At 40.0% G+C, this 27534-nt stretch overlaps 1 protein-coding gene across 2 annotated transcripts; it reads right to left on the bottom strand.

The window, feature by feature from the left end:
- Nucleotides 1-1627: 1627 nt before the first annotated feature.
- On the bottom strand, nt 1628-26882 carry LOC124275468. 2 transcript variants are annotated; one of them, XM_046711044.1, is made up of 2 exons: nt 26369-26882; nt 1628-3091 (listed from the first exon to the last, which is right to left on the bottom strand). In XM_046711044.1, exon 2 carries the CDS (start codon nt 3087-3089, stop codon nt 2622-2624), a length of 468 nt encoding a protein of 155 aa, XP_046567000.1. In that variant the 5' UTR covers nt 3090-3091; nt 26369-26882; the 3' UTR covers nt 1628-2621. The 2 variants fall into 2 exon arrangements, with proteins under 2 accessions (XP_046567000.1, XP_046567001.1); XM_046711045.1 differs by lacking the exon at nt 26369-26882 and adding an exon at nt 14340-14477.
- Between the last annotated feature and the right edge of the window lie 652 nt (nt 26883-27534).

Genomic DNA, 27534 nt, shown 5'->3' with positions numbered 1-27534 from the left:
AATGCGAGCGCTGCCAATATTGTTGAGTACATAATACTGTTTCTATGTTTCGAGGTTTCTATCAACGACTCCAACAAATTATATTTATCATCCCCTTATCATCTCTATAACAAGCTTCGACTATCTGAGAGGGAAAAACAGCCCTTGGTGTAGTAGAATCTGCAAGTTACCTACTAACTACGAGTCAGAAAGGTTCGATGGCTGCTTGTTGCACGAACAATGTATACTTTTCACCACCGTTTACAAGTTCCTGTAATTGTCTTCGCACCAAGATGTCTCTCAACGCTACTCAACTATCACGTTCCTACACGATCTCCGAGGTCACAAAACAAGGACCTGTTAACATGATAGGAAAAATCTATTACGACCTTTATAGATGTAGTACGTCTTCTCTGGACAAGCTCCACATGTCAATAAAGTCAGCACCACATCTTCATTTCTTCCGCTGATAACAGCGTAAACCCCATCTCAAGGCTACACAACCACAAGAAATGTACACATTGTATGTGGCACATACGTACGTGTATGTGTGCATACGGTTCTGGGCAAATTGCGGAGTGTCCAGTTATGCAGGTTGATCGCCATCATCACCATCACCATCATCATCATCATCATCATCATCATCATCATCATCACTGAGATGCGAATGAATTGCAAAGTTTGATCGCCATCATCATTATCATCATCATCATCATCTCTGAGATGCGAATAAATGTAGCCTAGCTGGCGACTTGGTTGACAATGTGTTCAAGTGTATTGTTGCTCATGATAATAGTAACTGGTGTATTTGGTCCAGATTCGACTGTATTTAGTCATAAGCTATGGTTGATGAGTTCGGATCTCAACAACAAACAGACAATCAAACGAAATCAATTATTAAAATCGTTCAGGGTGCCGTTGTATAAAACGATGTTAGAGCTAAGGTGACTCATGAAGGTCCGGGTTAGAATGAGCCTTCAGTAACCCATGCTTGTCGTAAGAGGCGACTAACGGGATCGGGTGGTCAGGCTCGCTGACTTGGTTGACACATGTCATCGGTTCCCAACTGCGTAGATCGATGCTCATGCTGTTGGTCACTGGATTGTCAAGTCCAGACTCCATTTGCAGACCGCCGCCATATAGCTGGAATATTGCTGAGTGCGGCGTAAAACTCAACTCACTCACTCACTAGCGCTAAGGTGAGCATTACTCCTATATTCATGACATAGAAAAAAACAAAAACAAAAAAACCCACAAAACTTACGACTAAGGTTGCTTTGTACAACGGCACCCAGGACTTGGATTGTGAAAAGTTGCTTCGTCTAGTATTTTCTTTTTAAAAAGGCCTCAAAAGCGGGCTCTGCATGAAAAGTGCTGTCCAGTTTGTAAAGGGAGCAGTAAGTCTCATCTGACCGTATCTTCCTTCAAAAACATGTATCTTAGACGAGATATATCTACTTGTATTATGATTACAAAAGGCCATGTTCGTGAGGGCGCAAATAGACCTTAATTCCGGTCCAAGTCACCCCTATAACTGATCATATAACTTATGGAATAACTAAACGAGATGTTATTGAATAAATGATAACGTCAATAATGTGTCTGTAAACAGAACTGTATATTACCAAATTAAAAAATTCACATGACAGACCACAACTGATACCGTTTTAATGCGATTAGGTAGAAAGGTAAGCCACGCATGAAAATACCTTTCGCATTCAAACTGCTTATATTTACATCTTACATGGTGAATTTCATAAGCAAATGTTTCACGAAAACTGTATTAAAGAGCACACATATTGTAAGGGCTATTGATTATGAAAGTTAATATTTGTTAGAATTTATTTATCATATATTAAATGATACTGAAAACCTTAATCGCCAACAAATGAAACACTTTCACACTTTACATTCCTTTACGAGTTCATTGCTTCTGAAATAGGCAGTCTGATAAATAATATAAAGAAGCGAGTTACGTCGTATTTGAGTATATTGCTACCAATGATGCAGACAATGATATAGTGACTGTTAAGATGGTCACACAGGATAAAAACGTGTATGGAAACTGGTGATTTCTGTTTTGGTCTTAAAGCATCCACAGGTCCATAGACGATGGGTGGTTAAATAAATACCTACAAATATTTAAAAACGCATCTTCATAGGCAAAGTAGTGAAACGGACTATAAAATCCATTTTCCATCCTTGCCGAACCAGGCTGAAATTATTATTACAGCTAGATTAAAGTGTCTATGTATATTTTAATTAAAGTCATGTAATGAAATCGAAACTCGTCTCATTAAAACTCCATGTTATCTGCTGTGTGGAGTTCAGTCGAGTGCAGGATCTGAAACGTGAACTCTCAGATGTTGAAGTGAAAGGATGCACTCCGCGATGTAAGACCCGTTTTATTGCAGTGGAGATCTTGATTGTCAATTATATCGCCTTGACTCAGCTCCCACTGCATTTTTCAAGCACGTTCTTATGACGTAAGAAGTGAATTTAGATTGGTCATTTGGAGGGAAGCATAAGATGCATATTTCTTGACAGCCATTGGTGGTACTACGGTCGGCAAGGGTGAAAACTGGTCGTATGCAGTCATTTACCCCCCTTGCCTTGAAGGAATGTTACAAGCACTACACACATCATTTCTTTAGAACAACACGTGGGACTCCGAAATACACAAACTCCTTCGTCCCTAGATAGCCCGTCCCACTCTGAGCAGATCTTTCGCTTCGTCCAAAAGATTTTCTATGTCCACTTTGAAAGTTTGATAACGTGTTGGTCTGTTTGGTCGGGTTCATCATGGATTCTGCTATTTCCTTTGAACCTTTTTCGTATTTGATCAATCGTTTCAAGGGAACATTAGTTAATGATTTGCCCAGTGGGTGCTCCCGGAAGTCCTGTTCATTGAACGATTTGGCTTCATCTACAATCTTCCCATTCACTGCGCTTCTCCACATCGTCCACAGATGAAGGTTCTTCAACGGGTCAAATGCCTTCTTAAGTGCTTCCTCTGGTTTGATCTTTCCTTTCACGGGCCTGTCCGGCAAACGGTCAGTGTCCGAAATCTTTGACCTTCTTGTTGAAGCGGTGGGAGGTTTCTTTGCCATATCTGGAACATGAAATGAGAATATATTGTTAGTATACCGATAATGTACAGGGGCTCCTTTTCTAAGGTTAACCTTAACTCCCATTCTTTAATATTGCACTAAGGTTACCTTAGTAACTTACGATCACCTTAGTGCTTTGTGAAAGGAGGCCCTGGTGTGTATTGGCTGGATAACTTGTCGGTACTTCTTGTGGATACTTGATGGATGCTGATTATATGTTATAATATAATAAAAACAGAACGGATTCATGGATGTTTGATCCAGCTAAAGAGTGACTAGTGAGTATAGTTTTACGCCGCTTGTAGCAATATTCCAGCAATACCACGGCGAGGGACACCACAAACGGGCTTCACACATTGTACCCATGTAGGAAATCGAATCGGGTCTTCGGCGTGAACGCTTTAACCACTAGGCTACTCCACCGCCCCTGATGGAGCTAAAAGGAAACAAACAAGATTATGGCAATTGGATGACGATGTATTTATACAGACTTCAAAGTTCTCTTTGGACTTTGGTTTGCTTGTTTGGTGACTTTATTCAGCCAGTCACGTTCTCTTAACATTTATGATGTCTTGGTCATATTTTGTTTCAAGTATACATTTTAATGCCCGGCACGCAAGTGTAGGTCAAAGCCAGCACATAAGAGCAGTATCTGTTGGGATATTTACTGATACATATGTGAATAATACAGGCCAGGTACGTACTTCTTCACAAAAAAACTTGGACACGTCTATACGCGAATATATACTTCGGGAATCGGGAATCTCGACAAATATCATCATTGTTTACATTTAAGTCTGTGTTACCGAAACAAGGTGTTTGACATGGGCGTAGCTGAAGCCGTTTAACAATTGTAGGCAACTTGGTTAACATGAATGGTGACGCAATTTAGCGAAGACAAGTAGCTCCCCCCAAACTCAGTGAGGAAACTGTTCCATGTTTGAGTCTCAAAACCTCTGCGTCTTTTTACCAAATTTACAATTTGTGTGGGATGTCTGACTACATTTCGTAACGACACAAAATGCATTGACTAGGACGACTACAAACAAACGTGATGTCTCAAATGCTAGAGAAGTGTATCTGTTTGATCTATCGGGCGGATCGCGGATCGACGCGAATGGCCAATATTGCCAAAGTTATATTTGTACTTTAAAACGCCAATTTGTGGGAAATTATCTTATTGCTTTTATCCAAAAACGTTTGAGGTATATTTTTGTGTGTTGTCAATGTCGTTATGGCTCTCTATGTATACAATCATTAATGTCAATCAAAAGACATCACATGTCCATCTTGAAGTGCGACCCCTCACCATGTCTCTTTAAATACGATGTGTGTTCCTAACACAGGATATTAATCATCCCCAAAACCACAAGTGTCACAATGTATCTATATTGGATTAATACAAAATTATGGTTTAGTATGGATTAGTGCCACAATGAAATTTTTTTTTATCATCATCAACGTAGATAATATTTATATCTTCGAAGACAATATCAAACGCCTTTTCGATACGTATAATTCTTTATACTGCATGGAAAATTAAGTACGACCTTTGCAAATGTATACGTAAGAAAGTATCTTCTACGTAGATGAAAGTATCTAAGATGATAATATTATCTACATAATTATATGAGACTGTGGCACTTATAAGCTTCCACAGGTGTGAATGATAATGCAGGCATATGAACACAGACTCGCAGTTATATTGATGGATACATGGGAACCTAGATGGACCCGGATAAAGGCAATGAGATTGAACAGATGGGTGGGGATACGCGAACATGCACGAATATATAATGAAGACATTGATAGAAATATCAGAAGGTTGTTGGACATACAGGCGTAGACTGACTGACTGAGTATGGTTTTACGCCGTTTTTAGCAATATTCCGGCAATATCATGGCGGGGGACACCAGAAATGGGCTTCACAAATTGTACCAATGTGGGGAATCGAACCCGGGCCTTCGGCGTGACGAGCGAACGCTTTAACCACTAGGCCACCCCACCGCCCCTACAGGCGTAGAGGTATACAAGAACATGAATATAGGCAGGTGCATATGGGAACATGGTGTTATGTGGCAGTGTGAATAGACTTTGTAGACGGGAGACAAGTCCGGTGTGGAAATTTGTAGGCCTTCCTGGAAAATGTCTTCTGACCCAGAGGTCTTTCACGGACAGAATTCCAGATACCTTCCAGTTTCAACATGGAATTAACACGTAACGACAGTGAGGTCAGCAAACAGATGTATACATATGAAAACATAGTTCGGCAGATGGGGTATATATACGAGAACATAGTTAGATAGGCATATGTGGTATACATACGAGAACACTGGTAGGCAGGTAGGGTATACATACGAGAACACAGTGAGAGACACACGCAGAAGGGTACACATATGAGAACATAGCTAGATATGCAGACAGATGTGAGGTGGGCAGATGGAGTATAAACACGACAAGGTTAGGTAGGCAGATGGGTAGGCATATGAGAACATAACTAGTTGTGCAGATACGAGTAGGCAGATGGGTAGGTATATGAGAACATAACTAGTTATGCAGATAGATACATGATTAGATCTACAGACAGTTTTGATGATATACAAGACACACTTAGAAAATTGTTTCCTAAAAATAACTGTTGAACCGACGATTTGGTTTGGTACAATGTCGTCAGGAATAACGGGATGTTGTTGTATCTGTATTAACAGATGGATAGTGAAACATACACAGACAAGGCGAACACAAATGCTTAAAACAGACAAGTCAGCATATGTACAGATCTACAGACCTACAGATACATCACTAGATGGATAGAGGTAAGAGAAGATCGATAGACATAGCTAGCTACAGATAATAAAGATAAACAAAAACAAGGAATGAACATACATGCAGATGGATGGTGATACGACTGGATGGATACTCGCGCAAGCAGATACAGAGATGGTCGAGCGTCTGAAATGTTTCACTGTAGAACTGCTTAGTTTCAAACCTACGTTGTGGCTACCCGCCCACGATGAGTTCATAAATACTGCATACACAATTCAACAACTGCAAGGGGCGTGGTGAGATAATTCAATGTTTGCTCGTGAGATTTCCGTTTTTCAAATCTTATCAATGTTCCACCCAGATCAAGCAAGTAGTTATTTTGTTTGTTTAACGTTTAAGACCCTTGGTACTTCAGATGCCATGTTTATTGGCACTAAGGAGAGTCTAGTGTAAACGTTTTGAATAGTGAGTAAGTTGGAGGTTTGAGATATTGTTTCACTCATGTCATAGGATCCAGGGCCTAGATTTTTTAAGCTCTCTTAGCGCTAAGATAGTCGTAAGTGCCATACATTCACATTAACTTACGACTATCTTAGCGCTAAGAGAGCTTTGAAAATCTAGGCCCAGGTTAAAGGTGAGGAGGACTCGTAAATCTATTAGAAATGGAGCTGGAACATAGAATTATTCAGGTATTGAAACGCACACACAATTGCTGATCTTGGCGGTTGTGATTCACATGTCTGCACATAGACTTTCGTAACTTGGCACAATGTCCACCACGTTTCTCAATAACTCACAAAGATAATTATCGTGAAGGTTCTATTTTGACTGATTCAGCCTATAAAGTACTTACATCCTTTATTGCAGACTGAAACACTCTATACTTAATTACCCGTGAAGATCTGTGTTAGAATTGGTCTTCAGTAACCCATTGCTTGTCGTAAGAGACGACTAGTGGGATCAGGAGGTCAGGCTCGCTGACTCGGTTGACACATGTCATCGTTTCTAAATTGCGTAGATCGATACTCGTGTTGTTGATCACTGGATTGTCTGACCCAGACTTTACCATTGATAGACCGCCGCCATATAACTGGAATATTGCCGAGTGCGGCTTTAAGCAAAAAGCAAACAAACAATGCAAATGATATGCTTTCTGTTTTGAATGGTCAAGAATGATAGTTCTCGAAACAATCAAAGTCAAGAGGAAAACACAATAAGAAGTGTTTTAAAAACTTTGAGATTTTCTTTTCAGTTTGGTCGGTTACAAGCAAGCGATACACATTTAGTCATATCTCTGAGTTAGATGTGATAGATAGTGTTGTTAGACAACAAATAAGAGAATCGAAGCCAAGAATGTCATTTTGCACAGTGACTCCACGCAGTACTACATGACCACCCGTACACACATGAACATAATATCATTATCAATACCCGGATATATAATATATAGCTTGTACTGAGCAGAAAAAGCTGACTAGGTTCCCTCTTGAGAAGTGGAAACCAGGTATTGCTTAGTACTTAATATCACACGAATTGGACATGGCTGATGAATAGACCTTCCTGTGTCCAAAGGCAGAAGGTGTTCAGGTGGGCCCAGGGAATGAATGGGTCACAATGCACACAACCTGTACACCAAAAGCTTCAATGCGAAGTACGTGTTCTGCAAAGAGATCAAGTTGCACGAGTTCGAGAGGGGTTGAATTGAGCAACAGCGAGAAACATTCTTTGCCATAAAATGCTTGTTGGAGTGTTACGCCAAAGGCCATAACTACAGGACTTAAATGTTTATGAATGCTGTTTGCGTGGGATAGGCATGTGTATAACGGAATATACACTAGTATTGTCAGGTTACACATACTTGGCTTTTTCAGTGAAGCACTCGACATCATTGCCTAGTTACCGTGAAGTCAGAGGTACAATGAAAGTTACACCGAATGGTCGCCGATATCAGAGCAGATAGTGTACAGAAGAAATGTTAGTCCCTTTATGTTGGTACGTATCGCTTTCAAAGAGAAGATTGCTGATCCACGCTTGTGTCAGGTATTCAGTATTTAATAAAGAGCAGTGCAATCGACAAAGAACACCATATTATACTTCCATTATTAAATACAAATAATACAGGTACAAAGTGGGTATAATGACATACTACGGTTATTACGAACACAAAGGGGAAAACTTATTATAGTTCGAATAACCGTGGCTCGTTATACGCATTTTGACTAAAATACACCTCAATTGGCCAGGGCAATAAAATCAGTTCGGTATATCCATCAGTTCGTTAAAAGCGTGTTCGTTATAAAAACATGCTACTGTAATCAGTAAACACTATTCTGACAGAAAGACTGACTGACTGACTGAGTTTGGTTTTACGCCGCTTTTAGCAATATTCCAGCAACATCACGGCGGGGGACACCAGAAATGGGCTTCACACATTGTGCCCTTGTGGGGATTCGAACCCGGGACTTCGGCGTGACGAGCCAACGCTTTAACCATTAGGCTACCCCACCGCCCTCCTGACAGAAAGAGCCGACGGATATGGTGTTTGGGTGATTACAGGACTGTCCAGTTGATTGTGTGGTATCTAGGAGAGTTGCTCATGATATCGCCACCTGGTTGTATGGGAGGCGGTGGAGTAGCTTAGCGGTTACGGCGTTCGCTCGTCACGCCGAAGACCCGAGTTCGATTCCCCACATGGGTACAATGTGTGAAGCCTATTTCGGGTGTCCCCCCGCCGTGATGTTGCTGGAATATTGCTGAAAGCGGCGTAAAACTAAACTCACTCACTGGTTGTATGGGTGGGGTACTAGTAACTTTAAGGCGGATGATAGAACATGTATGAGGTATGGCTGTAGTATTGTTAACAGTGGGGGAAAACAAAACTCACACACCCCAGTCAGTAAAAAGTCGTGATAACTTGTGAATCTACAGTTCGTAACCTCCCACACTGACAACATATCTGATTTGTTTGTAGACAGTAAAATAAACATGTGCTGGAACACTGGAGTTGTGGGGTGTAGTCAGTATTCAATATGCTGTCAATATATACATGCTGACCCTTGCTTTTATTATACCGCCCACATCAAAAATACACATTCAACGTGCACTTTGTTGGCAAGTACGATACAAGCAAAATTTTATACCAGTTAAATGCCATGTCTTACATGTATTGACAGTGCTTGAATCCAGTTTCCTGCTACCTGCTTTGTGTAAAAGAAAAACATCCACAACTGTCGAATTGCGATGTTGCAACGAAAGCTTTATGGTTATGCTGAATGAGTGCTTTAGCATTAACGTTGCACTGGCCTTGTTTTAGTCATGTGGATGCAGGTATAATGATACAAAGGTATGATAACAGAGACAAATATGCGTACGGAATTGTTCTCCTCCCTCTATCACACTCATCAAGGCAAACTGTTGTACGGGTGTGCAAGGTAATTAGATACTGTGAATGTGTGCAATGTAATAACATACTGTGAATGTGTGCAATGTAATAACATACTGTGAATGTGTGCAATGTAATAACATACTGTAAATGTGTGCAGTTTAATAACATACTGTGAATGTGTGCAGTGTAATAACATACTGTGAATGTGTGCAAGGTAATTAGATACTGTGAATGTGTGCAATGTAATAACATACTGTGAATGTGTGCAATGTAATAACATACTGTGAATGTGTGCAATGTAATAACATACTGTGAATGTGTGCAATGTAATAACATACTGTGAATGTGTGCAATGTAATAACATACTGTGAATGTGTGCAGTGTAATAACATACTGTGAATGTGTGCAATGTAATAACATACTGTGAATGTGTGCAATGTAATAACATACTGTGAATGTGTGCAATGTAATAACATACTGTGAATGTGTGCAGTGTAATAACATACTGTGAATGTGTGCAATGTAATAACATACTGTGAATGTGTGCAGTGTAATAACATACTGTGAATGTGTGCAGTGTAAATGCCAATGTACATATGTGCTTTGCAATGTTGTTCATGTGTGCAAAGTAACAACTTGTTCACGTGTGCAAAGTAACAAGTTATCCATGTATGCAAAGTAACAAGTTGTTCATGTGTGCAAATTAACTAGTTATCCATGTATGCAAAGTAACAAGTTGTTCATGTATGCAAAGTAACAAGTTGTTCATGTGTGCAAAGTAACAAGTTATCCATGTATGCAAAGTAACAAGTTGTTCATGTGTGCAAATTAACTAGTTATCCATGTATGCAAAGTAACAAGTTGTTCATGTATGCAAAATAAATAGTTATCCATGTATGCAAAGTAACAAGTTGTTCATGTGTGCAAAGTAACAACTTGTTCACGTGTGCAAAGTAACAAGTTATCCATGTATGCAAAGTAACAAGTTGTTCATGTGTGCAAATTAACTAGTTATCCATGTATGCAAAGTAACAAGTTGTTCATGTGTGCAAAGTAACAACTTGTTCACGTGTGCAAAGTAACAAGTTATCCATGTATGCAAAGTAACAAGTTGTTCATGTGTGCAAAGTAACTAGTTATCCATGTATGCAAAGTAACAAGTTGTTCATGTGTGCAAAGTAACAAGTTGTTCACGTGTGCAAAGGAACAAGTTATCCATGTATGCAAAGTAACAACTTGTTCACGTGTGCAAAGTAACAAGTTATCCATGTATGCAAAGTAACAAGTTGTTCATGTGTGCAAATTAACTAGTTATCCATGTATGCAAAGTAACAACTTGTTCACGTGTGCAAAGTAACAAGTTATCCATGTATGCAAAGTAACAAGTTGTTCATGTGTGCAAATTAACTAGTTATCCATGTATGCAAAGTAACAAGTTGTTCATGTATGCAAATTAACTAGTTATCCATGTATGCAAAGTAACAAGTTGTTCATGTGTGCAAAGTAACAACTTGTTCACGTGTGCAAAGTAACAAGTTATCCATGTATGCAAAGTAACAAGTTGTTCATGTGTGCAAATTAACTAGTTATCCATGTATGCAAAGTAACAAGTTGTTCATGTCTGCAAAGTAACAAGTTGTTCACGTGTGCAAAGGAACAAGTTATCCATGTATGCAAAGTAACAACTTGTTCACGTGTGCAAAGTAACAAGTTATCCATGTATGCAAAGTAACAACTTGTTCATGTGTGCAAATTAACTAGTTATCCATGTATGCAAAGTAACAAGTTGTTCATGTGTGCAAAGTAACAACTTGTTCACGTGTGCAAAGTAACAAGTTATCCATGTATGCAAAGTAACTAGTTATCCATGTATGCAAAGTAACAAGTTGTTCATGTATGCAAAGTAACAAGTTGTTCATGTGTGCAAAGTAACAAGTTATCCATGTATGCAAAGTAACAACTTGTTCATGTATGCAAAGTAACAACTTGTTCACGTGTGCAAAGTAACAAGTTATCCATGTATGCAAAGTAACAAGTTGTTCATGTGTGCAAAGTAACTAGTTATCCATGTATGCAAAGTAACAAGTTGTTCATGTATGCAAAGTAACAACTTGTTCACGTGTGCAAAGTAACAAGTTATCCATGTATGCAAAGTAACAAGTTGTTCATGTGTGCAAAGTAACAAGTTGTTCATGTGTGCAAAGTAACAAGTTATTCCAAAGTGTTATCCATGTATGCAAAGTAACAAGTTGTTCATGTGTACAAAGTAACAAGTTATTCATGTGTGCAAAGTAACAAGTTGTTCATGTATGCAAAGTAACAAGTTATTCATGTATGCAAAGTAACAAGTTGTTCACGTGTGCAAAGTAACAAGTTATCCATGTATGCAAAGTAACAAGTTGTTCATGTGTACAAAGTAACAAGTTATTCATGTGTGCAAAGTAACAAGTTGTTCATGTGTACAAAGTACCAAGTTATTCATGTATGCAAAGTAACAAGTTGTTCACGTGTGCAAAGTAACAAGTTATTCATGTGTGGAAAGTAACAAGTTGTTCATGTGTACAAAGTAACAAGTTATTCATGTATGCAAAGTAACAAGTTGTTCACGTGTGCAAAGTAACAAGTTATTCATGTATGCAAAGTAACAAGTTGTTCATGTGTACAAAGTAACAAGTTATTCATGTTTGCAAAGTAACAAGTTGTTCACGTGTGCAAAGTAACAAGTTATCCATGTATGCAAAGTAACAAGTTGTTCATGTGTACAAAGTAACAAGTTATTCATGTGTGCAAAGTAACAAGTTGTTCATGTGTACAAAGTAACAAGTTATTCATGTATGCAAAGTAACAAGTTGTTCGAGTGTGCAAAGTAACAAGTTATTCATGTGTGCAAAGTAACAAGTTGTTCATGTGTACAAAGTAACAAGTTATTCATGTATGCAAAGTAACAAGTTGTTCACGTGTGCAAAGTAACAAGTTATTCATGTATGCAAAGTAACAAGTTGTTCATGTGTACAAAGTAACAAGTTATTCATGTATGCAAAGTAACAAGTTGTTCACGTGTGCAAAGTAACAAGTTATTCATGTATGCAAAGTAACAAGTTGTTCACGTGTGCAAAGTAACAAGTTATTCATGTATGCAAAGTAACAAGTTGTTCATGTCTACAAAGTAACAAGTTATCCATGTATGCAAAGTAACAAGTTGTTCACGTGTGCAAAGTAACAAGTTATTCATGTATGCAAAGTAACAAGTTGTTCGCGTGTTCACAGTAACGAGATATTGTACAAGTGTGAACTGTAACACAGTTTGGTACAGGATGTATATTATTTCTATTGACTATTCTGACTTATGTGCCAGTATTTTAGTAAACATGTTCATCATTCACTATAGTAATAACTTTCAATGTCTGATTATCATACAAACGTTTCTCCCTTAACATAGGTATACATTGTTTCATACATGCGAGGGCATGTGAGTATTTTAGTAAACATGTTCATCATTCACTATGGTAATAACTTTCAATGTCTGATTATCATACAAACGTTTCTCCCTTAACATAGGTATACATTGTTTCATACATGCGAGGGCATGTGAGTATTTTAGTAAACATGTTCATCATTCACTATGGTAATAACTTTCAATGTCTGATTATCATACAAACGTTTCTCCCTTAACATAGGTATACATTGTTTCATACATGCGAGGGCATGTTAGTATTTTAGTAAACATGTTCATCATTCACTATGGTAATAACTTTCAATGTCTGATTATCATACAAACGTGTCTCCCTTAACATAGGTATACATAGGCTTTAGTTGCTGTATACCACAGGGAACTGACAGTCGCCGAATACACTATGTCAGTGTTATGCTTCTGACACATGGTTTCATGTAAATTGCTTGCTAATAACTGAATTGAATAGCATTTTTCACGCCTTTTAAGATGGTCAGTGAAAACCTGTACAGATATCCATATTTTATTTAATTCATTACCTATTCCGGAAACTCGTAACACGGGACACAGTCACCGACAGTGTCCTTGTCCGGAATTCTCTGTAAATCATTTACTTCGGGGCAGTTGGGTTAAATTTAACACGGGAGTGTCCTCGTCCGGAATTCTCTGTAAATCGTTTACTTCGGGGCAGTTGGGTTAAGTTTAACACGGGACACAGTCAGCGATAGTGTCCTAGTCCGGAATTCTCTGTAAATCATTTACTTCGGGGCAGTGGGGTTAAGTTTAACACGGGACACAGTCACCGACAGTGTCCTCATCCGGAATTCTCTGTAAATCATTTACTTCGGGGCAGTTGAGTTAAGTTTAACACGGGACATAGTCTGCAGACCCTGAAGCAAATATATCCAAGAAAGCCCACACAAGTCTAGAAAATGTGGCAAGTCTAGATTTCCTCAGCTTCAGGGCTCCTTTTCATTATATATATTATTTCTTTTACTATGAACTTTTTTCAGTAAAATATGTTCATTTCAGAGACTAGTTGTTAGTCTACACGGGACACAGTCAGCGATAGTGTCCTAGTCCGGAATTCTCTGTAAATCGTTTACTTCGGGGCAGTTGGGTTAAGTTTAACATGGGACACAGTCAGCGACAGTGTCCTGGTCCGGAATTCTCTGTAAATCGTTTACTTCGGGGCAGTTGGGTTAAGTTTAACACGGGACACAGTCAGCGACAGTGTCCTCGTCCGGAATTCTCTGTAAATCGTTTACTTCGGGGCAGTTGGGTTAAGTTTAACACGGGACACAGTCAGCGACAGTGTCCTGGTCCGGAATTCTCTATAAATCGTTTACTTCGGGGCAGTTGGGGTTAGTTTAACACGGGACACAGTCAGCGACAGTGTCCTTGTCCAGAATTCTCTGTAAATCATTTACTTCGGGGCAGTTGGGGTTAGTTTAACACGGGACACAGTCAGCGACATTGTCCTTGTCCGAATTCTCTGTAAATCGTTTACTCCGTCGCAGTTGGGTTAAGTTTAACACGGGAGTGTCCTCATCCGGAATTCTCTATAAATCATTTACTTCGGGGCAGTTGGGTTTAGTTTAACTTAAACATGAAAATAGATCATGAAACATATATGGTGTTACTCACAGACTTTACTGGAGGTGTGTTCATGTGCGTGTGGCTTCAAAAGTACAGATTGGCGAGTACCTCCGTGTCACAAGTGTGTTCATGGGCACAGAGCACTTCCTTGTAGCACCGAGTATTAATTACAGATCCGTCGTCATAAGGACCCAATGCTGTCCACACTAGGATTAATGTGAGTGTATGGGTGAGTGTGTCACTGTACATATAGCTATACCACATCGACTGTAGACTCACACATTCTGAATAGTAAATTCGTTTACGGATAAGAACTTTTCAATTACGAATGTGGATTAATAGACATATTTTCAGAACTGTACTCTTCCATGCAAACACCGATTTTACTATTTTGTTAACGTTATGAAAACGAATTCAAAATACCATTTTGGGAATATGAAACCTGAAACACCTCTGTTTGTCCATTTGCAGGTCGCCTTGGAATGCAATAATGCGCGGTCAAACACTTACTTTTTCATGCAAACTGTGCGGGCTATGGATGCAACCGGTAGAACTGTGAGTGAGTAAGTTTAGTTTTACTCCGCACTCAGCAATATTCCAGCTATACGGCGGTGGTCTGTAAATAATCGAGTCTGGAGCAGACAATCCAATGATCAACAGCATGAGCATCGATCTGCGCAATTGGGAACCGATGACATGTGTCAACCAAGTCAGCGAACCTGACCACCCGATCCCGTAAGTCGCCTCTTACGACAAGCATGGGTTGGTTTACCCTTTTCGCGACACCCGGTGTCAATATGATTTCAGCGATCCTAACTGACGTTTTCTATAATTCATATGCGTCCCAATCTTCATGTTATAACTTCATAACTTAAGAAAACGGATGCATGTATGTTGAAATCGCCTTCACGGACAAACCCGCCTATTTCGTAACCAGGCAATACACCTACACGTACAGACAGATCACAAACCCGTCGGTTTTTAACTGGGTGTGTTCATATAATATATTCGTCCATCCCATTTTGTGCTTCCGGCTGTTTTACCAACAAAACAAATAACGACTAACGATTTTTAACCTAAGTATATAGAGCTTGTCTGACTTTGATATTTGCACACAGGTAGAATACAACACAAGGTTGGGCATCGTGGTTTCAGTATCAAACATGAAAACGGTCCTGTTCATACATCATGGTACAGGGCGGGTCCAGTCGCCAGCAGCACGATACTGCTCTCATACAGATGGGTGTGGACACGGGTGGAGACCACGATCGCTACCATGTTCAATGAAGTATCATTTGTGCTTTGTAAATAATACACTGGCATGTTAACGTTCTATAATAACGGGCGTTGTTTAACGGAGAAACTGGACGTCACACCGGAGAAGCATAATAGAACGTGTCAACGTCATTGATAGATTATGCAGTTTGCATACTAGGCTACCGTTGTAGGTAGTGGCGCACATGGTGTTTAAAGATTGTGTTTTTGACAAAAAAAACACCCGTTTTACTCCACAAGTGCACATCGTGCAAAATCATCGCGTTTGCGCATACGATAAGCACGTGTGAATATGGTCTTAATGGACATGAATCCATATGCAAATACAGAAATGATCAAAGGGTGCGGTTCAAAGATGTCTCTACATATCCCATGAAATATTTTTCTTCGCCTCTACACATGCACTTCTCACACCAGAACAACATATTTAATATCATAAAAATATTTTTGGGTAAACAAATTAATGTGCTCATGTAAGCGTTAAAATCAATTTAGTTGCGTATCGTGATGTATTCTTCTTGATAGAAGGTGTGTGTGTTATCAAATGTGTGTACATGCTTGTGTGTACGCTTTCCCACGACTGTTAAATAAAAACATAGATGTGAATTTTATCACTTGGTAAATACTTGATTGATAAGTGAACAGATAGCAATCAGAAAAACTTAATGCAGGTGGATCACGTAGTCCTAGTCATAAAGAACGTCATATCTATAACTGTGTTCCAGTCAATGTTATTCAAAGACTCTATGTATGGGGCCACCCCTCCATAATATGTTGTTAGTTACTATCATGTGTTACAGTCAGTGTCACTGTGCTCTAGAACCTGCTCTATACTTATCTCATTATGATCAATCAAAGGCGTTTAGATAGCATGACGTTCTGATATGTGAATGAATAGCATAGCAATACATAACTCAAGCAATGTAACGTTGGTCATAAGTATGACACCACTGATTGTCCGTAGTTGCCGTTACCACGTAGAGGTGTTTTGTGTACCGGAGTTGAAAATGGGGTGGTGTGTGAGAGGGAAGGGATCTTGGTCAAAGTGAGTGAGTGAGTGAGTGAGTGAGTAAGTGATTAAACTGAATCACGCCTACTTTTGTTGATTTCATAGCATAACACAGGAAGTACATTTTAAAAAAACAATAACAATTATCCCGAAGAAATGTTTGTCGAGTGGTTTACCAATTCACTGAAACCACGGAGCACGGTCTCGGTGTTGACAAAGTAATATTCAGGGCTGATGCGGGCATCGATCATAAAATCGACTGAGGAATCGAACCCTGTAGAAACAGAACAGATGAGGCCACAGGGTCACCATTGGCCATAAGTGAGAATGAATGTTATTTTATGCCAAGGAAACATATGATTGCTTCATCACGGCGGACTATAATCAATCGATTAAGCAATACAATAACCCAATAACACGATATCTATCTGATCTCCTTATAATAAACGGGGGGCGGTGGGTAGCCTAGTGGTTAAAGCGTTCGTTCGTCACGCCGACGACCCGGTTCGATTCCCCACATGGGTACAATGTATGAAGCTCAATTCTGGTGTCCTCCGCCGTGATATTGATGGAAAAATTCTAAAAGCGGCGTAAAACCATACTCACTCACTCACTATAATACAGGTTGCGGGAACTGTGAAGGGTGGTCAGTCACCGCCATACGCTGTTGCGTCAGAAACCAATCACCGTGGGTTCGAATCCCTGTTCGACCAGATTACTATGTTTTCAGCATCATACCGAGTTAGTAGGTTACACCAGAGTGGTGAACGTCTACGATCTCCATCACGTCGGTCTTTCCTCGTACATTAAACCGACACGTCGTGATAAATCTGGGATACTTCTCAAAACGGGGTTAACACCAACTCACTCACGCATATATTCAGACTCTTATGACAAGACAGGTATTTGGCACAACGCCAGTCAAATATTTCGAAAAAGATTATTATTAATGAGCCGTGCAGTTTTCATGCACCGTTACACAAAGCGTCCCACGCATCTAAAATACTACTAGAAAGACAACAAAGAATGTGATGTGTGAGATCACATCCTTATAGAAAAACAGCAGCCAATCCCTTGACAACTCATACCAGGAAACACTTGTGGAAAAAACACACACCGACGTGAGGAAACTAGGATATAAAAGTGCCAACTATCAAGTATATCACTGAAATACCAGTATGAGAAAGATCAGTTGTACGTTGCTAGTATCCTTAATATCAGTAATTTTGCAGTTGTGTTGTAGATCATGTCAGATATCAAGTAAAAGTTATGATATCATAAATATGATTGATTTTGAATGGGGTCACAGATTACAAGTACGTCATATATTTCAAGTTAATCATTTCTTATTGTGCATTTGTGTTGCTGATTATTATTATTGATTATTTTGATTTGAGACTAGATGTTGTTACATGTACAGGTCCAGATTTCTATAAAATTAAAGCTATAAGCATAAAAAAAGTACAAAACACTTTGCGTTTTTCGACAAAATCAAGCCTTCCCCGACCAACCCAAACCCCATCGTGGCAAGTAGGATGACAAACTCAACTGTTCACCTTTCATGTTCATCAAGTCCACTGGGGAAAGCAGCTTGTATAAGTCACCAAACATAAACGGTGTTCGATATACAAGTTCTGGACAGTTACTCCCATAACTTAAAGGGCGGTGGGGTAGCCTTGTGGTTAAAGTGTTCGCTCGTCACGCCGAAGACGTGGGTTCGATTCCCCACATGAGCACATTGTGTGAAGCCCATTTCTGGTGTCCCCCGCCGTGATATTGCTGGAATATTGCTGGAATATTGCTAAAAGCGGCGTCAAACTAAACTCACCCACTCACTCCAATAGCTTAATGCAAAACAAGTGACTGGTACACTATGCTTAAACATTTTAAATGCAACGAGTAATAACCGGCATATTTCTACTGAAGCGGAAAAAGAACTACATTGTTGTAATACAAACATGGAAATACCAGCAAATACAATCTGTTGTCCAACTCGAAACAATTATCTTGTCGTTTTGGGATAAGGACAGGTAACACTGGGGAGTCGTCAATGGACGTCCCAACATATTATAATTACAGCGAGTAAGTTCTTTTTAAATCTGGGACGATGGGGTAGCCTAGTGGTTAAAGCGCTCGCTCGTCACGCCGAAGACCCGGATTCGATTCCCCACATGAGCACATTGTGTGAAGCCCATTTCTGGTGTCCCCCGCCGTGATATTGCTGGAATATTGCTAAAAGCGTACTCATTCAGTCACTCATTTTCAATCTACAGAAAGCGTTAATGTTCCTTGATCACCCAGGTGTAAACACCAACATTATACAATACCCAGACCGACCCAGTCCGACCCAACACACCTTAACAAAGCCAAGGAAACCATGCATTTACCAACTCAGATCCGCTACTAGCCTTGCTCCAAGGCTGTACTGAATGCTAAGCCCATGGATGCATAGTAATTCTGGCCTTTACAGAGGCAAGTCTAGATAAACGGACAGTACACCAAGGACTCCAGGATGTTATTTATAAAATAAATTAAATTTTATTTTCATCATAAATTATTACCTTAGAGACATGTGCAAGCCTAAGCGGCTACATACCGAGATAGTCGTTATACAGTCCCCCGACAGCCCTTCTTGTATATCGGGTTACTCTATGGTGAATACGACCCTTTGTTGAAGGTATTCGACACTCGTTAACTGACATTGCTTGGTTGGCTGGACCCAATATCTGGACGACAGATAACAAGTTTGGTCAACAGAATTGACCGTTTGATTATGACCAACATGGCTAAAGCTTAATCCGGCTGATTGTGCAGTTGAAATGCCTGGCGTTTAACCTAGAGATAAACATGTTTGGGTTTAGGTTAAGTTAGGTCTGACGTTTATGTGTCAGATCCATGGACACAATGTGACCAAATTCAACAAGTATCAAATTCTAAGTTAGCTCTGTCGTACATAAGGTCTCAATTTCAAGCTTGCATGAAGGAAATGACATTATGGTCGATTTCTAAAAGTATTTGGCAATTTCAAAATATTAACTTTGTTGGACTTAATACACAATGCCAATCTACCCCTTCCTTCTCTAAATATCGTTGTTGGACATGAATATCGAGTGAGTGAGTGAGTGAGTAAATGAGATGGAAAGAGTGAAATATGAATAAAATGCCCACGCTCCAAAGTACAATGGCAACTGAGAATGAAGAAGTCGTTAGCTGGAGATGATGTGACATTGATCGACACAGTGGGGAAATTCACGGTTTGAACTTCTAAAAGAATTTGGGAGTTGGACAGATGGCATCCTGGATTTACAACTTCGTCTTCAAAACCTTCATCGTAAATTCTGATGAGATCCATACTTCACGTTGAGTATACGTCATGACGTTAACAACCTGCTGTTGACCTGTCTGACATTAAGTGTCAAGGAGGACAGACGGACATTTCAGCTCGTAATCTGTATACAATGACTCTGTGTGTTAAACTGCGGCTTGGGAAACCCTCCAAAGACGGAACTAGTTCAATTAGCCATACACACACCTGTACACACACAGACGCACAGTGAGTGAGTGAGTTTAGTTTTACGCTGCTTTTAGCAATATGTCAGCAATATCACAGCGGGGGACACTAGAAATAGCCTTCACATAATGTACCCATACAGGAAATCGAAGCAGGGTCGAGCGAACGTTTTTACCACTAGGCTATCCCACCGCCCCCGGACGTACAGACCTACACACACGCACAAACGTACACACACGCGCGCGCGCATGCAAGCACACACAAACACGTCCATTCACGTCATTATACCAGTGCGACGTTCATCTAGATTTTCCCTCATCTGATTCCACTACCATTGCCCGTATGAGCACTTATAGGGAGACTGGTGTAAGGCAAATAGGCACATTCGACCCAAGTCTTCAGTGCACTAATGTTCCTGTCCGCAGAACATTAATGACGTCTCACATGTGAACACTTCGTGGTGACCCTGCCGTCTCACATGTGTACACTTCGTGGTGACCCTGACGCCTCCGTCTCACACACAGCACTAGTCCAACGTTTACACCTTGACTTGAAATGGACCCTTGCCCAGGTTTGTTTGTTATTTAACGCCGCAATATTCCTGCTATTTGGCGGCATCTAACAACCCGATCCCGTTAGTCGCCTCTTACAAGCATTTGTTGCTGAAGACCAAATCATACCCGGATCTTCACGGGTCCCTTGTCCATGAACCATGGACCCTTGTACCCCTTTCTTCTCTAATTATGTAAGGAAATTTACTGTCCAAGTATATATTAATCCATCTAATTTACACGAAATCCATTCATATTTCTATTAAATATTATCTGACGCATTTTATATTAATATGCTGTAGGCATGATAAATGTGGTGAATATGGTAACTATGGAAACCATGATAACAATGGCCACAGTGATAGACCCGTCTTTAAAAAAAATGGACCTTTTGTAGAGATCCCTTGAAAGGGGTTTGGCTTTTATTCATCTCATAAGCATCCTACATCACAAGGTAAATGGTTCACAATCATTGTCACATCTCACATAACTCACCATTGACTTAACGCGACACAAACGGAAACCTGGAGCTCTCCTACGCATTCACTACAGGGAGTCTCTAAAGGGTATAGGGTGGTGAATATGGTCCATTTAACATCAGATATTAGTTGTTGGGAAAGTCGTTTTTGTTCGCTTGCGACGGTTACTGGAGATAATTTGAAACTGAAATTTGAATTTATGGCATTTTTTTGTCCATCTTGTCTGACGAATACACAGTGCATTTATATTTCTGACAACAGTGTTTGTTAATTTTCGCGTATTTACAAAGAATAATTGCTAAAAAGGCTGAGTAACACAAAGCGCTTCAATAACGTTACTGTGTTGACTGTCAACCACATTGTTGGGTATATGGCATAATGGTATAATGGTATATAGTTACTGCTGAAAGCTGCAGCTATTGGAACAGCCAATGTGTATCTCTGAGAGAGTTTACTACAGTACTCCTTTCTTATCGTTTAACAGATTTGTGTAAATCCACATCGGATCATCCATTTAGTGCAAGCCTACAAAGTTAATGGGTTAGTGAATGAGTGGTGAATAAATGAATAGTGAAGAAGGGATGTGAAAGCTCCATAATTTCACTTCGGTTCATATTCAGGATTTGCAAATAACCAAATTCGAAACAGGAGGTTCTTCCTTTTAGAAGTTGTTGTGTGTTTTTAGCAATATTCAAGCATCACCGCGGCGTGAAACACTATGGATCCATGTGAGGATTCGAACACGGGATTGCGGCGTGACAATCGAATGTTTAACCACCAGGCTACCTCTGCTGGATGCAATATAACATGTTACATCCTTGGAGTAGTGGGGCAGGATAGTCATCAAGTGGTTGCCTTAAGAATCGACTATCCCAATGAGCATGCAGTTCGTTGTTCACTCTGTCAACTTCTGGTTTGCCAAGGACCTCATTACACAACGCGATCGTAACGCTAAGGTGATCGCGACTCCCATACTTTAGCATAGAATTACGACAGTTGAAGCGCTAAGATCGCTTTGTGAAACAGGCCCCTGATTATTTGCAACTTGTCGTATTATATTGCAACTTACAAAATACGCACTTTCCTATGTAAACACATTTGGAAATGCACAGACAATAGGAAACGAATATCGCAACAATGCGCCAGGTCTGTTTCTTGCAATTATATTTTGACTCTTTTTGTAAATAGGAAGCGAACATTACATTTCTTAAAATCACTTCCATTCAAATCTTCCAGATGTGACAAATATAATATTTGAACCACAACATATCATTGCATTCATATTTTGGGTTGCAGTTTCACACTGTAAAATGTTGAAAGATTAGGCATCTTGTGCAAGAGGGATAGTGCCATGACAAAATTTCAGTATTTTAAAACATTTAAGACCTCTTGCCACCGTGATACTTATACATGATAGTAGCAATCGTTGTTGGTAGTGGTGATCGAGGGATATTGAACGTTTTAACTGATTTCAGTGATTCATATAATTTTCATAGCAATTTCCCGTTTACACCAAACGGAATTTGTTTCTGGGGATGGTCGGGACTGGGTATTATTTGCACTGATGTTCTGTATTTAAGCACTACCCCATTTATATAACGTTCACGCGTGCGAGAAGAGCCCATAATAGATCGAGAACTTGAGAGAATGTGTGGGTTATCGAGGGGACACTTTAAAAGATTTACAATGCAGTACTCGACTTGGCGACTATAGGTTGTTCGAGTACGGTTGGCGTATTCAAAATTAAGGATGGTCTACTAATAAAACTGTTAAGTTCATTTGAGTTCATTTGAGACCGATGAATTGCTGACTAACACAAAATCTAATAATTGCAACAAAACCAAACATTGTACAGTCACATAAAATCGACAGACCAACTCTGATGATTTGTCTCATAATTTTGGAAACCCGATTAAAAAAGTTGTTTAACAAACGATCATTATTTTGTCGTCACTTACCGCTACAAATCATCAGAGTTGGTCTGTCAATATCGTGTGACTGTACAAAATCTGGTTTTGTTGCAATTATTAGATTTTGAGTTAGTGAGCAATGCATCGGTCTTAAACGAAATCAAACGGAATGCAGCTTGGTTTCTTCGCTAAAAATAATAACGGACGATTACCATGGATGACTGTCGGAAAAGTATACACTTACTTTTGATAATGGCTGGAACGATATACGTATTTGATGCTGATGTATTTGGTACGGGTATCAAGCAATGTCAGCTCCAAGTACTATTTCATAATAGGTGGCGGGCACTTGAGGTCTCAAGGAACGTTCAGTCACAAATTTTATCCAAGTTTCAAGAAGAAACTTGACATTACAGTAAACATAATTGCATGATCCGGAGTGAGTGAGTGAGTTTAGTTTTACGCCACACTAGTCAGTATTCCAGCTACATGGCGGCGGCCTGTAAATATTCGAGTCTGGACCAGACAATCCAGTGATCAACAAGATGATCATCGATCTACGCAAATGGGAACCGATGAAATGTGTCAACCAAGTCAGCGAGCCTGACCACCCGATCCCGTTAGTCGCGTCTGACGACAAGCATGGTTTGCTGAAGATCAACTCTAACCCGAATCTTCACGAGTCGCATGATCCGGAAACGGATAGGGACTCGACGAGGTACCCACTGTTAAGATCAGGATTCGATTACACACATGGATACACTTTACGAATACCATTATTTCGTTCCACATAATAAAAGGGCTAGATGGTGCTTAGAGTGGACCAAACCACAGCTCATTCTCTACCAGAAAGTTATTCATTACTCGATGGACGTTCACTCGGCGTCTCCATCGCCCTCGTTGACAACGGACAAGCTGTGCTCATCGTACGATCATTACGTTCTGGATAATGGATGATTTGTTAGTATGAATATTCTTTCAGAAACTACTTTAAGTCAGTATAGTAAGCGAGTGAGGTTTTTACAGCATTCTAGTAACATCACTAGAGAAAGGCACAGGTGGATTTCACATGTCGTACATGTATTCAAACCCAGGCCTTTTGCATAACTACTTATATAAATATGTTTTTGAGGTACGTAATGATGTTAGGTATAGAAGTTACTTGTATATTACTATAAATTAAAGTATACTCCCGCCCAATGAGGCTGCAGTGATGTACGCACCTTGAATACAATTATGGAATAATTCTAACACTAAACTACCCGTGACTATTGATCTTAAGTAACCCATGCTTGTCGTAAGAGGCGACTAACGGGAACATGTCATCGTATCCCAATTGAACAGATCGATGCTCATGCTGTTGATCACTGGATTGTCTGGTCCAGACTCGATTATTTACAGACCGCCGCCATATAGCTGGAATATAGCTGAGTGCTGCGTAAAACTAAACTCACTCAGTCACTCTAACAGTAAACAGTACTAAACACTTACACAACAACAAAATAGTAGAAAATATATAAAAAGATCACCAAGTACATTGAACATTATGACAACAGCCAATACATTGTATATAGTTTACTGGGTGGATTCGCATAATTAATTCCAAAGAGGCATGTCTGAAGTGCACTGTGTAACGTCACTTTGATGATGTGCATCCATTTTTCATGGCGCATGTCGTTGTAATCACAGTGATTGGTTGTTGCAGCTGTTGTAAACTACAACGTTTAATTGCTGGGAACCCCGAGAGACGAAAACAACATGACAATGTGTATTTTATGAAACACAAAGTATATCATTAAACACACACTGTACTTTTTAATCCTGAATAATCCAGCAATATACAGCGAATACTGTACTGTGATGGCCAGTAGGGCTGCGCAATATAACCGGTTTACCGGTATTTACCGGTTCAGCCATGAACACGATACGTATTGCGATATGCTGATCGAAAACCGGTATTTTGACATTCATTCGGAAAACTTTTTAAATCGTTCCTTTCCTTGTTTCATTTGTGCCAAACATTATTTACATATTTATTTTGTCATCATTAAAAGTTTTTATCAAAGCCTAGTCAAGCATAGTGATTTTGTTGTGTTTTTGCTTTATAAATCAAGCAATAACTCGATTATAAGTAGTTTTTGTTAAAAAGAACTTCCTGCAATATATTGCAATACATATCGCAATATATGCTTTCGCATCGCAATATATCGCAATATGAAAATTCTCTGCAATACCCACCCTAATGGCCAGACGGATTGATCGAATCCCACGCGTAATGAGTCCTACACTGTGACTCCCCGGAGTCAATGTTCAAAATCTGCATCATCATAAACATTCAATTTGTTACCCATCCAAAGCTAAAGGCAGTTTGATTGACACTCGTACTGCACACACAGACATAGAGTGAATTGTGAGTGAGTGAGTTTAGTTTTACGCCGATTTAGCAATATTCCAGCAACATCACGGCGGGGGACACCAGAAATGGGCTTCACACATTGTACCCATGTGGGGAATCGAACCCGGGTCTTCAGCGTGACGAGCGAATGCTTGATCCACTAGGCTACCCCACCTTCCCAGTATCGTAGATATAATATGGCATGATTCTGTGCAGTAAACCTCCTCTATCCAGTATTAATACTGTCAACTCTTTCGTCGTGGGGACATAGGTGGCCAGGTGCCGCAGCTCGCTAGGCAGAGATGTGTACCTTGTACACGCTGGAAACATATGACCGTGGGTTCGAATCCCGCTTCCCCCCGATTGTGTTTCTCGGTCTGTCAGTACCATACCCTCACCAAATTGGTAAATATCTGAGACCTACATCACCCAGGGCTTTCTTGCCATTTTCAGTTAACACGCCACGACAGACAAGGTGGCGTTAAAACCCTTCTCAGAGGGGCGGTGGGGTAGCCTAGTGGTTAAAGCGTTCGTTCGCTCGTCACGCCGAAGACCCGGGTTCGATTCCCCACATGGGTACATTGTGTGAAAGCAATTTCTGGTGTCCCCCGCCGTAATATTGCTGGAATATTGCTAAAAGCAGCGTAAAACCAAATTCACTCACTGACTCACTCACTAAAACCCTTCTCGGTCACTCACGCATGTCTAGTTTCACAGGATTATAAAGAGGCATGAATTATATGAGTTATTATCTGTATTCATGAAATGATTAAACACCCTGGATTTTCTAGATTCAAAATAATGTTAAAGTGAAAAACATCAACAACCAACGCCTGATTAAGGAAATAGTATCAAAATGCACATTAACAGTTTCAACAATGGAGATACGACTCCTGCAATTCTTTCGATAAGGTGTTAATCCTTTGCCCAAAATCTACATTACTTACCTCTTAACCTGTCGAAGGTCACTCGATAAGGAGCAGCCTGGGATATACAGCAGGACCAGTAATCCTAGCTTGTTGATAGCTTATCCGTGACCGCAACTCGAGTGATAGGAGCCATCTTCGTGTATCTATACACTCATGTACATTTCAGTCAATCACTGCCGTCCGCGCCTCGTCTTAAAACCGCCATGCACATGTTACGGGTAGCAAACTCCCACCATGACTTGAAGCGATCGAATACTATCACAAGCTAAGCGACGTAGTTTAAAGACATGGCGTGAAGAAATGTAAACACGGCTTGTCTCTGCCGAATGTCGGAACACAACCACTTGTTGAATACCAAGACATGACTACCCTGTATACCCCGACCAGTACGGGACGTCCCGTGAAGATAAGAGAAACATGTCCGCTCTAAAACGACTAAACGTTACTACTTGAAACGGGTGAGCGACCATCGAGAAAACAATTTAGGAAACCGCAACTATCGCTTCCGACATGAAATGGAGGCCTGTCTACTCCGAACAAACCGGTTGTAGCTCATTGTTACAGGAAATATATAAATTCCCTATCTTTCAACGGGTTAGCGGGAAGAGGGGTGGGTGGTATGAATAACTCGATATACGAATGGAATACTTGTTATCGCGACACTGATTGAAATCCAGTGAAACGTTTTTTGCTAAAGGTATGACTATCAGTTTATTGCAGCAGCATCATTAAAAGACTATTTGCATGGATACACACGATTTAGAGCTGCCCCGTTAACTGCGGTACGTTGCTGCTCGATCGCCGATCACGAGTTACCGCCCTTGATTTTATAATCCTGTTATTTCTAGTCTATTTCGTTTGAGTTGAATATTAACAGTGGTGTTAAACGGGTATGTTCACGTTGTGTACTTGTAAAGAGAGAAATGGCGCGTGACTGTCACGCACAATTAATGTAACATATCATGGATCCACGTTGTATAAGTGAGGGAGTTTAGGATAATGTCCCCCTAAGTAGTATTCCAGTAAAAACAGACTTTGATTAAAAGCCTCCAGGAGGGGTTGAGTGTTATCAAACCAAGAAGCTTATCTGGAACTCGAACCAAGGTTCCTAACTTTGTGGTATGCCTAGGGGTCTCAGGTGCCCCTTCGATTCACAAGTAGACACAGTACCACCGATGTTGAGT

The sequence above is a fragment of the Haliotis rubra genome, unplaced genomic scaffold (genome assembly GCF_003918875.1).
Source record: "Haliotis rubra isolate DU_JTF1 unplaced genomic scaffold, ASM391887v1 Scf2, whole genome shotgun sequence".
NCBI lineage: Eukaryota > Metazoa > Mollusca > Gastropoda > Lepetellida > Haliotidae > Haliotis > Haliotis rubra.
Note: the sequence above shows the minus strand (reverse complement) of the source record. Positions and strands in the feature narration are given on the sequence as shown.

What these genes read in the sequence shown, in the direction of transcription:
- LOC124275468 (XM_046711044.1), bottom strand. Translation starts at nt 3,089, where the DNA reads ATGGCAAAGAAACCTCCCACCGCTTCAACAAGAAGGTCAAAGATTTCG.